General features: G+C 44.0%; 1 protein-coding gene across 1 annotated transcript in view; it reads left to right on the forward strand.

Moving 5' to 3' along the window:
- sugct (succinyl-CoA:glutarate-CoA transferase) overlaps window positions 1–19198 on the forward strand; it is a 201114-nt gene that overhangs the window by 87259 nt on the left and 94657 nt on the right. Inside the window, exons 10-12 of the mRNA XM_067378105.1 lie at window positions 6774–6845; window positions 7022–7119; window positions 12513–12615. Coding sequence (XP_067234206.1) covers window positions 6774–6845; window positions 7022–7119; window positions 12513–12615 — 273 coding nt within the window. The remainder of the gene's footprint in view (window positions 1–6773; window positions 6846–7021; window positions 7120–12512; window positions 12616–19198) is intronic.

Here is a 19198-nt window from a genome sequence, read left to right on the forward strand (position 1 = left end):
CTTTCCGGGATGCAGTGTGTATCCAATGTTCCCGGACCCATCCATGTTCGTTTTCCAACGTGGAATAACACAAAATAGGTATCATCTTAAAGCTTAGAAACTCGACTTTTTAATGCATCTAACCATTTTGAAAAAAAAAGTGCCTTTTAAAGTTTACCGTCTGTGGGCACCATCTAGCAGCGAAAAAAAAAAAAAAAAAAATGCTTTATTTAACTATACTTTATGCCACAAAATAAATTTTGAACCAGATGCAGCTCACATGCAGGAGAGCATCACCAAAAAAATATATTTTTTTTTTTTCTGATCTTATTGCCTTCCTGAGTTATTCCATGTCAAAAAAATAAATAAAGAAATATTATATATATATATATATATATATATATATATATATATATATATATATATATATATATATATATATATATATATATATATATATATATATATATATATATATATATATACACACATTTCTTTTGTCTTTTATCAGCAGTTTTTCAGCATGAAAATGTCCAAATGTAATGTAATTTATATTTAAAATTAAAAAGTGTTCTATCAAATGATACCTACCTTTTGACTCTCCTTGCTACAGTTTTGGAGTTACTTTTTTGTGTCGCTCAGAAAAAAGAAAAGAAAAAAAAAACTCTAGAAAAGCCTTCAGGTCTAAAAGGGTTAAGAGACATCTCAAGGCATTTTAAGGTATTATCTATAAGGTAATATAATAAGATATATAATATAATAATAATATAATAAGATAACCTTGATTGAAATGGGTTTGGCTAAAAAAACATTTTGGTTTCGTCTATACTACTAGGTACTTATACTATGTTGACTGGGTTAAATAGAATTGCATTTCTAAAAAGAGACTAAAATACAATTTTTATTGACTAAAATTAGACTAAATGTCATCAGTTTTTCGTCAACTAAAAGTAGATGAAAATAGTCATGGATAATTCTGACTAAAATAAGACTAAAATGCTCAGACTTTTATTTGACTGAAACTTGACTCGAATAAAAAGAGTATGAACGTGACTAAAACTAATAAAAAACGTCTTGGGTTACGAGTGTAACCCTTGTTCCCTGAGTAAGGGAACGAGACGCTACGTCGTTGACGTGATGGGAATCCTCTGTGTTTTTGTGTTCGTGAAGCACCACTGTATCCAACCAATGAGAGAGAGAACGTGACGTCATAGGCGGGCGACGTCGCGGACTATAAAGCACGCCCAAAAACAGAGAACGCTAGCTTCTGTGATATGTCTGAAGGAAGCGCTCCAGGCATGCAGGAGGTACGGCAACATGACGTAGCGTCTCGTTCCCTTACTCAGGGAACAAGGGTTACACTCGTAACCCAAGACGTTCCCTTTCGTGGGAACTATCGACGCTACGTCGTTGACGTGATGGGAACGCTGTCCCAACTATGCCGTGCCTCCGAGTGCCTGGCTGCCATCTTGTAGCACCAAAGCACCCGGAGTAATACTAACATTTAGGTCATAAAACCTAACAAAAGTATGCTGGGATGACCACCCCGCAGCACCACAAATATCAGCCAGGGAAACACCCGACCTGTGAGCTGTTGATGCCGCCATACCTCTTGTTGAGTGCGCCCTAATGTTCAAAGGACACGGGAGCCCTAAGGCTCTATAAGAAAGTGTGATGGCCTCAACCACCCACTTACTCATTCTTTGTTTGGAGGCTGGGCCCCCCGATTCGGGGACCCATAACATACAAAAAGCTGGTCAGATTTTCTCCACAGGGCAGCTCTGTGGACGTAAGTATCCAGCGCCCTCACTGGGCACAGCAGGTTAAGTCTCCCCTGATCCGGTGTAGTAAACGGAGGGGGATAAAAAGCCTCCAGAACAATGGGACCTGGGACCCTGGTGGGGACTTTGGGTATGTAACCAGGCCTTGTATGCAGGAAGGCCTTAACCATACCTGGTGCAAACTCTAAACATGATGGTAACACCGAAAGAGCTTGAAGGTCACCTATTCTTTTCAATGAAGAAATGGCTAATAAGAACACAGTCTTCAATGTTAGCATTTTGTCCGACACATCTTCCAAAGGTTCAAAGGGCGCCTCAGCCAACCCTTGTAACACAATGGCCAAGTCCCAGGTCGGAGATTTTGGGCGCACTGAGGGCCTCAACCTCAGTGCGCCACGAAGGAAGCGTACAACTAAGGGGTCTCGACTTACCGAGACACCCTCCATAGAAATGTGGTAAGCCGAAATAGCAGCAACATACACTTTTAGTGTGGAGTACGTTAGACCCTCTGACAGTTTTCCTTGAAGGAATTGAAGCACATGGCTAATAGAAGAATGGACCGGGTCCACTCTGAGATGACTACACCATGTAGAAAACACATTCCATTTATACATGTAAAGCTTCCTTGTAGATGGAGCCCTGGACTGAAGGATGGTTTCCACCACCTCCGTTGGGAGACCAGAATCTGAGTCTTGCCCCCTCAGAGGCCAGGCCCACAGTTTCCACATTTCTGGACGGGGATGAAAGATCGTGCCGCCCGCTTGGGACAGGAGATCCTGTCTGAACGGAAGCTCCAGAGGAGAGCCGTAAAGGAGAGAAACTAGGTCCGCAAACCAAATTCTCGTTGGCCAGCAAGGAGCCACCAATATTAGATGCACCCCTTCCTGGCGTACTTTGTCCAGAACTCCCGGGAGCAGAGAGACTGGGGGAAACGCATACAGGCGTCGCCTCGGCCACGTCTGTATCATGGCATCCAACCCCAGAGGAGCTGGGTGCCTCAGAGAATACCACAGAGGGCAATGGGTTGACTCCTCTGTGGCAAAGAGATCGACTTCCGCTCGACCGAACACTTTCCATATGAGCTCCACTACCTCGGAGTGGAGCTTCCATTCCCCCGGACTCGCGCCTTGCCTCGACAGGGCGTCCGCCCCCATATTCAGATACCCTGGGATATACGCCGCTTTCAACGAGAGTAACTTCCCCTGGGTCCAAAGGAGGATACGGCTGACTAGCTCGCACAGTGGACGAGACCGCAGCCCCCCTTGGTGATTTATATAAGAGACCACCGTAGTGTTGTCTGTCTGGATCAACACATGGTGGCCCCTCAGGTCGGATAGGAAGTGTTTCAGAGCCTGAAACACTGCCAGCATCTCCAGCCGATTTATGTGCCAGGAGGCCTGGTGTATATCCCACCGACCTTGAGCTGAGCGACCACTCATGATCGCTCCCCAGCCCGTGAGGGACGCATCTGTCGTAAGCATTACGCGACGACATGAAGTTCCCAACACGGGTCCCTGGGACAGGAACTGCTTTTTCCACATGACCAGAGCACGAAGGCATCGCCGCGTGACTTTGATCATGCGAAAAGGATTTCCCCTCGGGGAAAACCCCTTGGTCCTGAGCCACCACTGTAAGGGTCTCATGTGCAGAAGGCCAAAAGTAATAACGTTGGACGCAGCTGCCATCAGACCCAACAGTCTCTGAAACTGTTTTACAGTGAGTGACTGGCCTAACTTCACCCCTTTCACGGCCCCGAGGATGGAATCCCCGCACGAGCAGGGGACAATTGCGCCTGCATCGTGGTGGAATCCCAGATTACACCTAGGTAGTTTGCAACCTGCCTCGGGACCAGCACACTCTTTTTGGCATTGAGCCTCAACCCAAGCCTTTTCATGTGCGACAGAACCACATCTCGATGTAGAACTGCCTGACGTTCCGTTTGAGCTAATATCAACCAATCGTCGATATAGTTCAGTACACGGATGCCCCGGAGTCTCAGCGGAGCCAAGGCTGCATCCATGCACTTCGTGAACGTGCGGGGTGACAGTGATAGGCCGAAGGGAAGAACCTTGTATTGGTATGCTTCGCCCCCGAAAGCAAACCTGAGGAACTTCCTGTGAGAAGGATGGATGGATATGTGAAAATACGCGTCCTTCAGATCTATCGCCACAAACCAGTCCTCGGATCTGATCTGTGGAATAATCTGTCTGAGTGTAAGCATCTTGAACTTCAACTTCTTTACAGATCGATTTAGTATGCGTAAATCTAGAATCGGACGCAACCCTCCATCCTTCTTTGGAACAATGAAGTAGCGGCTGTAAAAGCCCGACATTTTGCTGGGAGGAGAAACCCTTTCTATAGCTCCTTTTTGCAAAAAGCGTCGCAACTTCTTGTTCCATAACCAGAGACTGCTCTGGAGCAACCACAGTGTGAATCACTCCACTGAACTTGGGGGGAAGAGAACCGAACTGAATTCTGTACCCCCGTTCTACTATGAACAGCACCCATTTCGAAACATTCGGAAGACATTTCCACTCCTCTGAATGATCTACTAAGGGTACCAGCCTCTCGAGACTGGTCTCTGGTGTTTTTTGAGCACTTGGCTCGTTTATCTGACGCGGCGCACCGGCAGATAAACGAATCACGTGCTGGCCGAACCTCCTCGGAGGATCGACAGGGACTGCTGCGCCCTGTCGCACACTGGGTGGCAGGGTTGGCAGAACAGTCCCTTGAGGGCGCCGAAGGGGAACGATAGAAATTAATCGTCGAACCCCTTCGGAGGGGGCTGCCCTCAGAAACCCTGGCCCACGAGCGTCAGGATTTCTTACCCCCGGAAGGCTTCGGCTGTGCAGCACGCTCCGGTCCCCAAGCTTTCCGCGGGGGAGCACGGGCGGCCACACTGGCCTTTTGTTGGGGTCTGTGCCCCGAGGAGCCGGCTGTCGGCTGAGGCTGCCCCCGCCCGGCAGCCTCAGGGGGATGAGTTTTTCGAGGGAGGAACCTTTGAAACGCCGCCTTCTGCTTCTTTGCCTCCTCGAACCTGTCGACGACAGTATTAACTGCGTCACCGAACAGGCCCTCGGAGGAAAGCGGCGCATCCATGAGGACATATTTATCTTTGTCCTTTATGTCAGCTAGATTGAGCCACAGATGTCTCTCCGTGCCCACCAGTGCTGCCATGGAGCGGCCCACTGACTTGGCCGTCTCCTTGGTGGCACGGAGAGCTAAATCCGTGGCTCTCCTCAGCTCTTGGATTGTCTCAAAGGTTACCTCCCCACTTTCATCAATTTCCCCCCAGCAGATCAGCTTGGTATGCCTGCAGTATACTCATCGTGTGCAGACACGCCGCAGCCTGACCCGCTGCCGAGTAAGCCTTGCCCACCAGATTTGATGTTTGCTTTAATGGTCTGGTGGGCAATGTCGGGGATTTCAGGGACGATGCAGACTCGGGCGAGAGATAGCTCGCAAGCGTCTCTTCAACCCGAGGCATCGCCCCATAACCGTGTTGTTTCAGCCCGTTAATATTGCTGTACATGGATGTTTGCGGGCTGAAGACACGGTACTGCACGGGTCTGTTCCACGACCTCGACACCTCGGCGTGGAGGTCGGGAAAGAACGGCAGTCCCCGACGCTGAGGCAATGACCTGGCTGGAAGAAAGCGTTCGTCCAGTTTGCTCTTTATTTTGGGAACGCTTTCCTCCAAGGGCCAGTTTATATTCAACTTTTTTACTGCCCGGGCCATAACCTCAGCAAGCTCCTCATGGGCTGGAGATGAGGATGACGGTCCCTCATCTCCACCCTCGATACCTTCAATATCAACCTCCTCGGAGGAAGATATATTCAGTATCGGTGTCTCTCTTCGGGGGGAAGAAACCGCAGCGCGTGCTTCCACCACCAAAGAAGAGACACTAGATCTAGCAGGTAAGGGGAGCGATAAGGCAAAGCCCGTCTCTCCCCCCTCTGCTAGATCCATTTGTGAACCCCACGAGTGCAGCCTTCGCTGTGCCTCGGCAGCAGCGGGACCAGACCCGCTGGGAACACCGCCGCGGCGCCCTCCTCAAAGAGCGCCCGGCGTGAGCGCAGCGCCCTGAGAGTGAGCCGCTCACAGTGCACACAGACAGCCCCCTCAAGAGCTGCCTGTGCGTGCTCAACTCCCAGGCATTTCACACACATCTCGTGTGTATCTCCCTCCACGATGAATCGCAGGCAAGGAGGTGCACACTTAGTGAAACGCTGGCTTTTCTCCGTCATTTTATATATATATATGTCTTTTTTATGTGTCTATTTCACTTGTTAGAAACTCTTGTCCTCAGACAAAGAGATCACTTTCTGGCGAGATGGTAGACAGACAACAGTAAATAAGACAGACAAGATACAGATAGCGCTTACTGAAGACAACAGAAGCTAGCGTTCTCTGTTTTTGGGCGTGCTTTATAGTCCGCGACGTCGCCCGCCTATGACGTCACGTTCTCTCTCTCATTGGTTGGATACAGTGGTGCTTCACGAACACAAAAACACAGAGGATTCCCATCACGTCAACGACGTAGCGTCGATAGTTCCCACGAAAGGGAACTAAAATTACCGCTTGACACAAAGACTAGACTAAAACTAAAATTAAAACAGGCCGCCAAAAACAACACTAGTAACCACTGGTCAACATATATTTTCATAGTTGTATATTCTGCTAAATATTTCCTTTTTTGTTTCACTGAAGAAAGTAAGCAACAGGGTTATTTAAGAAAATAACAACTGTGTTTAAAAACAATGGGTGTGTAAAAACTGCTTTGGGTGAACTATTCCCTTAAGTGGGAGAACCCTAGAGAAAATAAACATTAGATGCAAATTTGCATGAAACACTGTATGGTTGCACTAGTTATGCATTTTGTTATATCAAAGATTCCAATGTTGTCGTTTTGTTTCTGTTTATGGCAGTTGGTGTGTGAGGTTTTTCTTTATTACTTACACAGTTTATCTGGCAGTCTGTTCTGTATAATTATTAAATCTCTATGTTTGCAGGGTTTCAAAACCAAAGATGGATATTTGGTTGTGGCAGCGGGAAATGACCAGCAATTTATGAAAGTGTGCAAAGTAAGCAGACACCTTTTATCATGGACTCCAAATATGCATATTAATAAATCTAACCAAGCTTTATTTGTACATTTCAGTCACAGTCATATTTTATAGCTATATGCATTTGTTTTGACTGATGGGATAAGGTTCACATTTCCTAACAGTTCTGTCATCGAATGTGTCTGTTTGCCAAGGTCCTGTGCATGAACGGTCTGGCAGACAGCCCGAAGTACAAAAGCAACAAGTTAAGAGTTCAGCACCGCAAAGAGCTGCTGAAGATTCTGTCCGAGCGGTAAGTTTCCGTTTTTTTTTTTTTTCTCAGTCAACATGAAATCAAAACTAAACCTGTAAGTAATGTGCACCATTCATCAGTGCACTTTATTCGTGACAGGAATACTTTTTTTGAGGAAATAACGTCTTTGTAATCATTCATCAAAATGTATTAACTTGCTCCATTTTACCACCTTTTTTGGCTGACGTCACCTTCCACTTGCATGGGCTAATCTAGTTTAAATGGTTAGTTCACCAAAAATGTAAATTCTGTCATCATTTTCTCACCCTAATGTTGTTCCAAACCCATAAGACTTAAGTTCATCTTCAAAACACAAATAAAGAAAGTTTTAATGGAATCTGAGAGATTTCTGTCCCTGCCCTGACAGTCTATACAACTACCACTTTTACACTTAAAGTTTAAATAAATAAATAAAAATAATCCATATGAATTGTGCAGTTTAGTTCAAATTTTCTGAAGAGACTCGATCGCTTTATATGATGAGCAGATTGACTTTAGGCTTTTATTCACATAGAAACATTGATCAGTGAATATAAACAAGCTCAACTGTACATGCTCAATGCGCAAGAATGAACCTCATCGGTTCTTGAGGAAGCTCAAATGTGCTGCGCAACATGATAATGAACCTCAGTGGTTCACGCTGAAGCTCAAACGTGCTGCGTAACACGAGAATGAACCTCATTGGTTCTTGCTGAAGCTCAAACGTGCTGCGTAACACGAGAATGAACCTCATTGGTTCTTGCTGCAGCTCAAACGTGCTGCGTAACACGAGAATGAACCTCATTGGTTCTTGAAGAAGCTCAAACGTGCTGTGTAACACGAGAATGAACCTCATTGGTTCTTGCTGCAGCCTAAATGTGCTGCGTAACACGAGAATGAACCTCATTGGTTTTCGCTGAAGCTCAAACGTGCTGCGTAACATGAGAATGAACCTCAGTGGTTCTTGCTGAAGCTCAAATGTGCTGCGTAACACAAGAATGTACCTCATTGGTTCTTGCTGAAGCTCAAACGTGCTGCGTAACACGAGAATGAACCTCATTGGTTCTTGAAGAAGCTCAAACGTGCTGTGTAACACGAGAATGTACCTCATTGGTTCTTGAAGAAGCTCAAACGTGCTGCGTAACACGAGAATGAACCTCATTGGTTTTCGCTGAAGCTCAAACGTGCTGCGTAACATGAGAATGAACCTCATTGGTTCTTGCGGAAGCTCAAACGTGCTGCATAACACATGAGAATTAACCTCATTAGTTCTTGCAGAAGCTCAAATGTGCTGCATAACACGAGAATGAACCTCATTGGTTCTTGCTGCAGCTCAAACGTGCTGCGTAACACGAGAATGAACCTCATTGGTTCTTGCTGCAGCTCAAACGTGCTGCGTAACACGAGAATGAACCTCATTGGTTCTTGAAGAAGCTCAAACGTGCTGTGTAACACGAGAATGTACCTCATTGGTTCTTGAAGAAGCTCAAACGTGCTGCGTAACACGAGAATGAACCTCATTGGTTCTTGTGGAAGCTCAAACGTGCTGCGTAACACAAGAATGAACCTCATTGGTTCTTGCGGAAGCTCAAACGTGCTGCATAACACATGAGAATTAACCTCATTAGTTCTTGCAGAAGCTCAAATGTGCTGCGTAACACGAGAATGAACCTTATTGGTTCTTGCTGAAGCTCAAATGTGCTGCGTAACACGAGAATGAACCTCATTGGTTCTTGCTGAATCTCAAACATGCTGCGTAACACGAGAATTGAACCTCATTGGTTCTTGCTGCAGCCTAAATGTGCTGCGTAACACGAGAATGAACCTCATTGGTTCTTGCGGAAGCTCAAACGTGCTGCGTAACACGAGAATGAACCTCATTGGTTCTTGCGGAAGCTCAAACGTGCTGCGTAACACGAGAATGAACCTCATTGGTTCTTGCGGAAGCTCAAACGTGCTGCGTAACACGAGAATGAACCTCATTGGTTCTTGCTGAAGCTCAAATGTGCTGCGTAACACAAGAATGAACCTTATTGATTCTTGCGGAAGCTCAAACGTGATGCGTAACACGATAACGAACCTCAGTGGTTCTCGCTGGAGCTCAAACGTGCTGTGTAACACGAGAATGAACCTCATTGGTTCTTGCAGAAGCTTGAATTTGCTGCGTAACACAAGAATGAACTTTATTGGTTCTTGCGGAAGCTCAAACGTGCTGCGTAACACGAGAATGAACCTCATTGGTTCTCGCGGAAGCTCAAACGTGCTGCGTAACACGAGAATGAACCTCATTGGTTCTTGCGGAAGCTCAAACGTGCTGCGTAACACGAGAATGAACCTCATTGGTTCTTGCTGAAGCTCAAACGTGCTGCGTAACACAAGAATGAACCTCATTGGTTCTCGCGGAAGCTCAAACGTGCTGTGTAACACGAGAATGAACCTCATTGGTTCTTGCTGAAGCTCAAACGTGCTGTGTAACACAAGAATGAACCTTATTGATTCTTGCGGAAGCTCAAACGTGATGCGTAACACGATAACGAACCTCAGTGGTTCTCGCTGGAGCTCAAACGTGCTGTGTAACACGAGAATGAACCTCATTGGTTCTTGCGGAAGCCTGAATGTGCTGCGTAACACGAGAATGAACTTCATTGGTTCTTGCTGAAGCTCAAACGTGCTGCGTAACACAAGAATGAACCTCATTGGTTCTTGCTGAAGCTCAAACGTGCTGCGTAACACGAGAATGAACCTCATTGGTTCTTGCTGAAGCTCAAACGTGCTGCGTAACACAAGAATGAACCTCATTGGTTCTTGCTGAAGCTCAAACGTGCTGCATGACATGAGAATGAACCTTATTGGTTCTTGCTGAAGCTCAAATGTGCTGTGTAACACGAGAATGAACCACATTGGTTCTCGCTTAAGCTCAAACGTGCTGCATAACACAAGAATGAACCTCATTGGTTGTTGCTGAAGCTCAAACGTGCTGCGTAACACGAGAATGAACCTCATTGGTTCTCGCTTAAGCTCAAACGTGCTGCATAACACAAGAATGAACCTCATTGGTTGTTGCTGAAGCTCAAACGTGCTGCATCACACGAGAATGAACCTCATTGTTTCTTGTTGAAGCTCAAACGTGATGCGTAACACGAGAATGAACCTCATTGGTTCTTGCGGAAGCCTGAATTGCTGCGTAACACGAGAATGAACTTAATTGGTTCTTGCTGAAGCTCAAACATGCTGCGTAACACAAGAATGAACCTCATTGGTTCTTGCTGAAGCTCAAACGTGCTGCATAACACAAGAATGAACCTCATTGGTTCTTGCTGAAGCTCAAATGTGCTGCGTGACATGAGAATGAACCTTATTGGTTCTTGCTGAAGCTCAAATGTGCTGCGTAACACACAATAATGAACCTCATTGGTTCTCAAACATCAAACAAGCATTCTTGAGCTTCTATTTACCATAACTGATGTGTGTGTTGATAAATGTTTGTGAATAAAAGCCTAAATTCAATCTGTTCATCATATAAAGCGAAAGTTCTTTATGAACTTTTTCAAGCGTCAAAGTGGTATTTGCGTAGACTGTCAATGAAGGGACAGAAACCTCTTAGATTTTATTAAAGGTCCCGTTCTTCGTGATCCCATGTTTCAAACTTTAGTTAGTGTGTAATGTTGTTGTCAGAGTATAAATAAAATGTGTAAAATTGTAAAGCTCAAAGTTCAATGCCAAGCGAGATATTTTATTTAACAGAAGTCGCGAAGAAATTTTTATGACAGTGGAAACAGTGGTATACAGATAAGTAAATTATGTGAAAAATACTGTGTTTTTTTACACGTGAAACATGAATACATGTTATATTGCACACTATAAACACAATCAAAGCTTCAAAAAACCACATAAAACGGGACCTTTAAAATATCTTCATGTGCTATATTTGTAGTCTTCTGAAGCCATAGGATAGCTTTATTTGAGAAATAGACTAAAATGCAACTCCTTATATGGTAAAAATCTGTTGCAATCTCAATCAAAATTAAAAGGATTAATAAATACCATTTAACTGGCTTTAAATGTTTAAACATTTGATGATGCTGACAACATTATTGGTTATATGCTGGAGAAATAACTGTATATAAAGTAACAAACCAAAAATGTTCCTTTCTCTCTGCTACTTTCCTGTCTGCTATGGCCCGTCTGATGCATTTTGCGGTCAATGTGTGAGAACTGCAAAAGCTTTCTGTTAAGAAGCCAAATGAATGGTTTTTGGCATTAGCCCTATTCAGACGGGATTCATTTTACATGGAGGGGTGGGTAAAATAATTATTACCAGAACTTCTCAGCGATTTTAGTCCTGTCCGAATGTGCCATCTCAGTAATTATTACAGACAAAGTCAGTAAAGATTATGGCAACTTTTACCCTTCTGTAAAAAGGTCTGGAAAAATTACCAGGTAATACTAATCCCGTCTGAATGAGAATGTCTGTGATTGCTTATGTTTTATTATCCTAACGCTTCTTTTATTCCCTACCTGAGCTACCGTTTGCACACCAATCTTCAACATGCTTTCATTTGATCTCAATATGGATGGTATCTGACAAAAAAATAAAATTATAAAATTAATAAATAGAGCCAAATCACACACACACACACACACACACACAAAAAAAAAACTGCGAAGAATGCCCATTTTAATATCATTGTCAGGTGTGAGTAAGATGCTTGTCTAGATTTTGCTGCTCACGCATGCAAGTTTATTATAAACCGCTACTTCTGTAAACTCGTGAAGTTTACTTTTTATAATAAATGAAAATTATATTAACAAATAATAAATTAAAAGACATCTACGTCATATGTGATGCAAGCAAGAAAACACACACTCCAACCTCTGTAATAAACACAGAGATGTTAGTCCCGTCCGAGTTGGTACATGAAATCACAGATGTCGAGTGAAAAAAAAAAAAAAAAAGTAACTCAAACAAAACTAGTCCTGTCTGAAAAGGGCTATTGAAGAATTTTGTTTGCACACCCTCAAACCTTCCATATTTGGCAACAATGGGATTGTTGTGCACAGACAGTCTGTACAAAATTCAAATGGCACATTCTGACTGGGTGAATCAGCGTCAGTCACTGAAGGCCAAGACATGCTTTGTGAGAGTATGTTTACAATATGAGAAACCTTATATGTTTACATATTGCTAGAAAAAAAAAAGCCTGAATTAACTTTAATTATAGTGGGCACATTAAGTGAAATCTTTCAAAGAGTGTTGATGGTTTTACACAGTACTGTTGTCCTGAAGGGACATGGAGAGGAAGTGGCCACATATGACTTGCATTTCAGCTCATGTTATCGTGCCTGTGCCCTGTTTTCCAGCACCCCTCCCTGTCCCTTTTCAAACCTTCATTTAGGCCTCTGTCCTCCCTCAGGTTCATGGAGGAGACGACTGGAGAGTGGTTGAGACGGTTTGAAGGCACCGGTGTCCCCTGTGGCCCTATCAACAACATTCAGCAGGTGTTCGCAAACCCTCAGGTTAGTTTGAGGTCACATCAGTGTTGGGAAAGCTACTCTGAAACTGATTTAAAGCAGTGGTTTTGCTTCAGGACCCGGCGACACAACTCGGTGCAAACAAGTGTTTATTGTACAAAAGGAACTATAATGTATTAATATTCTGGTTGTCAAGGCTAAAGGGGGTCGCACACCGGACGCGAAGCTCGGCGCCGCGCAGCGTCGCGTTTCTGACAACTCACAGGTATCGCACACCGGCCGCGTACATTATATACGCGCGAGCTCAATTTTGACTCGACTCCTGATAGAAGAGCTGCACAATGGGAGTGTTTTACGTCAACAGGGAAACGTTACATGCCTATGCTTTAATATTTCGCACTGAGGTTAGTGTACATGGAAAAATGGCACAACAAAGTAAAAGGAAAGAAAATGCTACGTTCATTATACATTTTTAGACTTTATTCAAGCTGTTTAACTTAAAATGTGAAACTGATGTATCTTGCAGCTCAGGGTGAAGTCAGTATGTACATTAACGACGATTTGAGAGAAATATAATATACATTTAATGTAAAACAATGTGCATCGCGCTGTGTGGCGCGGCAGGATTTTGAACAACTTCCTGAGTCGTTGCTGGGCGCCGAATGTCGCCGCCGGTGTGCGTACTCTCATAGAAAACAATGCGTTCAAATTTTAAAGACGTGGCGCGGCGCCGAGCTACACGTCCGGTGTGCGACCCCCTTAACAAGGCTAACTAGTTTGGCTGCTTCTTCAACATAACAAGAAAACATACAACGACAAAGTAACAAAGATAGGAAATATTTGAAGCCTTTTTTGCCTCCCTAACTATAATATGCACAATTATAATATGGTTAATTGCTTTTTTTTGTGGTAGACATTGTGCAACACTACATTGAAGCTACATAAAAAAAAAAAATAATAATAATAATATGAAAAGTGATAGATAGATAGATAGATAGATAGATAGATAGATAGATAGATAGATAGATAGATAGATAGATAGATAGATAGATAGATAGATAGATAGATAGATAGATAGATAGATGGATGGATGGATGGATAGATAGATGGATAGATGGATGGATGGATGGATGGATGGATGGATGGATGGATGGATGGCAAAACAGCCCTGACCCATCGAGGAATGGACTCCACTAGACCCCTGAAGTTGTGCTGTGATATCTGCACCAAGATGTTAGCAGCAGATCCTTTAAAGGGTCATGAGACCCTAGACTAAATTTTATGAGATTTTAACAGATGTATGCGTGTTGAACATCATTGAAAACAATGTTAGCATCTGTTTAATCATATTTAATCTGTTTATTGATGTAATCGTAGGGGGAAAGTGGTTAATTTTGAGATTTTTTCCCCTATTTTTGTCTTCCGGGTTTAAAATCTACAGTATAAAAGGTCGGGTGTGTTGCATGGCTTTCCCCGTGAAAACTACCTACACATCGAAACATTTTTATGTGCTATGATAACAGGAGAAAGGTGGAATTTGGCCTTATTCATCCTCTGACAGGTGCTTCAAACAGTGAGATCGCATACAATAAGGTAGAGATGCATTAATGATCAAAAATGAGTATTTGCGTTCTTTACGGCTCTTTAACTGATCAAATGGCTTATAAAAACGCTGCAAAATAAGCCTCAAAAGTTATCAAAGATGCAACAGCGTATTCATATTCGATTCAAAGAACAAAATGCGAATGGCTGTGCATTTATTTGTGTATTAAATTATAGCAAATGCCATGTGCATATTGTGTTGCATGTAATGGTAAATTTGCAGCATTAATTTTTGGGAAGCTTTGATGCTTTTAAAATAAAACTGTCTGAATCAGAAGCCATTGCTGTGTCATCAGTGTCCCCTCATCCTCCTCCACTCCGCAGCTTAACCATGCCCACTTCTGTAGCATTTTTCAAAACTGTGGTGAGAACTGACTGCTGCTGAAACAGAGGGTTTCATGACCCTTTAAGTCCTGTAAGTTGCGAGGTGGAGCCTCCATGGATTGGACTTGTTTGTTCAGCACATCCCACAGATGCTCGATTGGATGGAGATCTGGGGAATTTGGAGGCTAAGTCAACACCTCAAACTCGTTGTTGTGCTCCTCAAACCATTCCTGAAGCATTTTTGCTTTGTGGCAGGGCACATTTTCATGCTTGCATTATTATGCTTGCCAATTTTTCTTGCTTATAACACATCAACTTTGAGGACAAAATGTTCACTTGCTGCCTAATATATCTACCCACTAACAGGTACCGTGATGAAGAGTGTTATTCACTTCACCTGTCAGTGCTCATAATGTTATGCCTGATCAGTGTATTCGTTGAAGTATTTATTAATCTTTATTAGTTCATAAAAATACTTTTCTTTGTTAGATTATGTGAACTTTTTATTTCATATTAAAGGTGCCCTAGAACTTTTTTTAAAAAGATGTAATATTAGTCTAAGGTGTCCCCTGAATGTGTCTGTGAAGTTTCAGCTCAAAATACCCCATAGATTTTTTTTTTAAATTCATTGTTTTAACTGCCTATTTTGGGGCTTCATTATAAATGAGGCGATTCAAGGGCTACTGGCCCTTTAATTCCCCACGGAGCTCGCGCTTGCCTTGAACAGTGCATAAACAAAGTTTACACAGCTAATATAACCCTCAAATGGATCTTTACAAAGTGTTTGTCATGCATGCGGCATGCATGCGGCGGATTATGTGAGTATTGTATACTGTTATATTGTTTACATTGATTCTGAATGAATTTGAGGCTGTGTTCCGTGGCTAACGGCTAATGCTACACTGTTGATGAGATTTATAAAGAATGAAGTTGTGTTTATGAATTATACAGACTGCAAGTGTTGAAAAATGAAAATAGCGACGGCTCTTGTCTCAGTGAATACAGTATGAAACGATGGTAACTTTAACCACATTTAACAGTACATTAGCAATATGCTAACGAAACATTTAGAAAGACAATTTACAAATATCACTAAAAATATCATGAGATCATGGATCATGTCAGTTATTATTGCTCTATCTGCCATTTTTCACTATTTTCTTGCTTGCTTACCTAGTCTGATGATCCAGACGTTACTGGCTGCCCTTGTGTAATGCCTTTCATAATGTTGGGATCATGGGCTGGCATATGCAAATATTGGGGCATACACCCCGACTGTTGCATAACAGTCGGTGTTATGTTGAGATTCGCCTGTTCTTCTGAGGTCTTTTAAACAAATGAGATTTATATAAGAAGGAGGAAACAATGGAGTTTGAGACTCACTGTATGTCATTTCCATGTACTGAACTCTTGTTATTTGACTATGCCGAGGTAAATTCAATTTTTCATTCAAGGGCACCTTTAACTAATATAGTTACCTAACCCCCAATTTCACAGACAAGCTAGTCCTAGATTAAATGCATGTTTGAGCTTAAACTGAAAATAACTTGCACTGACATATCTTAAAATATGTTAGAGCCATTGTTTTGTTTCAAGATGCTAAACAGTAATGTTTTTTTGTTTTGTTTTTTCTAGTGTACTTTTATAAAAGCTACTTAAATATCCCAGACCTGCCAACATGTACGCATTTTGCATAGCGGGTTGTTACGAATGGGAGACTCAGACAGGGGATCCAAGTGCAGCGTTTTATTTACAGTGAGAATGGTCGTACAGGCAGAGTCAATCAGGAACAAACAGGAACAGCAAGGGACAGGCAGAATCGTAGTGAGGGTACAGGCAGTAGATCAAGGCAGGCAGATATCATTCACAGAACGGCAGACAAGGCAAGGGTCAGGACAGGCAGCAATGGGTCGATAACGGGTAGCAGGCAGGAACAGTAACAGACAGACAGGGTATAAATGCTCGGAATTGCTACAACAGTAAACAAGACTTCGCGGTGAGGTGGTGTGTGTGAAGGTCCTTTATAGTCCTGGTAATGATGTGCAGCTGGGTGTGGTGATCAGTGTGGAGTGCTAGGCTGTATGTGGCAACAGGTGATTGGTGGAGTGAGTGCATGTGATAGGCAAGGGAGGATTATGGGAAATGGAGTCCGGAGTGAGCAGGAACGTGACAGGAACAGATGGTGATCGTTACATAACGCCCCCCTCCCGGAAGGCGCGTCCTCGCGGCGTGAAAGGAACAGCTAGGGAGGGGGGGTGGGTGCATTGGGGACCTGCATGCAGACAAGAACAGGGTCCCCAATGCAGGTCCATGCACTCGGGCAGCCACGGAGGGTCAGGTGCCACGGGCAGCCACGGCGGGTCAGGAGCCACGGGCGGCCACGGCGGGTCATGTGGCTCGGGCGGCCACGGCGGGTCAGGTGGCTCGGGCGGCCACGGCAGGTCAGGTGGCTCGGGCAGCCACAACAGGTCAGGTGGTTCAGGCAACCACGGCAGGTCAGGTGGTTTGGACGGCCACTGCAGGACAGAGTCCATAGATGACCCCAGCGGGTCAGAGTCCAATAGTGGCCATAATAAATTGCAGTTCAAAGGCCATAACAGTTCGAAGACCATTGAATGAATGAATGAATGAATGAATGAGGCATTTATATAGCGCATTCATATGTACTACTGTACACCCGAAGCGCTTTACAATCATATCAGGGGTCTCTCCTCATCCACCACCAGTATGCAGCATCCACTTGGATGATGCGACGGCAGCCACAGTACAACGGCGCCAGTACGCTCACCACACACCAGCTGAAAGTGGAGAGGAGAGAGAGTGAAAGAGCCAATTGGGGTTGGGGATTATTAGGAGGCCATGATTGGTAGGGCCTATGGAGGGAATTTGGCCAGGACACCGGGGTTACACCCCTACTCTTTTACGAGAAGTGCCATGGGATTTTTAATGACCACAGAGAGTCAGGACCTCGGTTTAACGTCTCATCCGAAGGACGGTGCTTGTTACAGTACAGTGTCCCCGTCACTATACCGGGGCATTAGGACCCACACAGACCACAGGGTGAGCACCCCCTGCTGGCCTCACTAACACCTCTTCCAGCAGCTACCTGGTTTTTCTCAGGAGGTCTCCCATCCAGGTACTAACCAGGCTCAGCCCTGCTTAGCTTCAGTGGGCAACCAGTCTTGGGCTACAAGGTGATATGGCTGCTGGCCATTAACGGCCATGGTTGAGCAGGGTCCCCACCCTCAGGTATACTGCCCCCCCCAAAAAAAGTTCTTGGGGATTTCAACGGGGTCTGTTGTGGCCTTGTGGGCAAGGAGTTCAGGTGGTGCCGGCAGAACGTGAACCACCAGTTAACAGGGCAAAGTCCAGAAGTTCAACGAATGATCCTCGTTGGTGATTAAATAGCCCTTCAGTGGTTCGTTTAACCCATAACAAAAAAAGTCAATGAGGGCACAGTCCGGCAGATCAGATAAGTTAGCTATATCCAAAAAGTTCTGAATATGATCCTCGAGGTTAGAGTTACCTTGGCGAAGGCTGATGAGACACATTGCTGGGTCCATGTTGAAGCTTGTAATGCTCGGAGAAGCTGCCGGATCTTTGTGTGGCGAAGTCTTCTGTTACGAATGGGAGACTCAGGCAGGGGATCCAAGTGCAGCGTTTTATTTACAGTGAGAATGGTCGTACAGGCAGAGTCAATCAGGAACAAACAGGAACAGCAAGGGACAGGCAGAATCGTAGTGAGGGTACAGGCAGTAGATCAAGGCAGGCAGATATCATTCACAGAACGGCAGACAAGGCAAGGGTCAGGACAGGCAGCAATGGGTCGATAACGGGTAGCAGGCAGGAACAGTAACAACAGACAGACAGGGTATAAATGCTCGGAATTGCTACAACAGTAAACAAGACTTCGCGGTGAGGTGGTGTGTGTGAAGGTCCTTTATAGTCCTGGTAATGATGTGCAGCTGGGTGTGGTGATCAGTGTGGAGTGCTAGGCTGTATGTGGCAACAGGTGATTGGTGGAGTGAGTGCATGTGATAGGCAAGGGAGAATTATGGGAAATGGAGTCCGGAGTGAGCAGGAACGTGATAGGAACAGATGGTGATCGTTACACGGGTACACATTTTGCCCTCAAAGTACACCGGTACGATTTGTTACACTAAACTATGCAAAATCCTGGCTCTGTGCACAGGTAGTACTCAAATCAAGCAAAAGAAAAAAGTTCAACCAATCTGAGCGCTGGATTCATTTCCCCAAATAGCAAGAGGGGATGATTGACAAATGCGTACAGCCTATCATTAAAAAGAGACTGCAGATCAACAGCTACACAAAATCCCACTCGATCCCTCCTTCAACTCCCGCAGTCTGATGCAATATTAATCATGAATTTAAAAAATTGAGCAGATGTGAAATTTAATTGGATCAAATTCAGAAACCTTTAACAGTCAAAATTTGATTTATGAAGACAGGTAGGTGTGTGTGTGCGTATGTGAGTGTGTTTTGTCTATTACATTCTCAAAAATGTGAAAAAAATATATGACCCTGTCTGTGAAATGCGGCCTTTATTTAACAAATGGAACCTTATTTTAAAGTGTTACAGATTTTGTTACAGAGAGGTTTTGATTTTTTTGTTTTTTTTTTTTTTTTGTTCTAAAATGATCTAGAATTTTTTGTAATCTCATCTATCGCTACTTGATGGGGA

Source organism: Chanodichthys erythropterus, chromosome 23, assembly GCF_024489055.1.
Source record: "Chanodichthys erythropterus isolate Z2021 chromosome 23, ASM2448905v1, whole genome shotgun sequence".
Classification (NCBI taxonomy): domain Eukaryota; kingdom Metazoa; phylum Chordata; class Actinopteri; order Cypriniformes; family Xenocyprididae; genus Chanodichthys; species Chanodichthys erythropterus.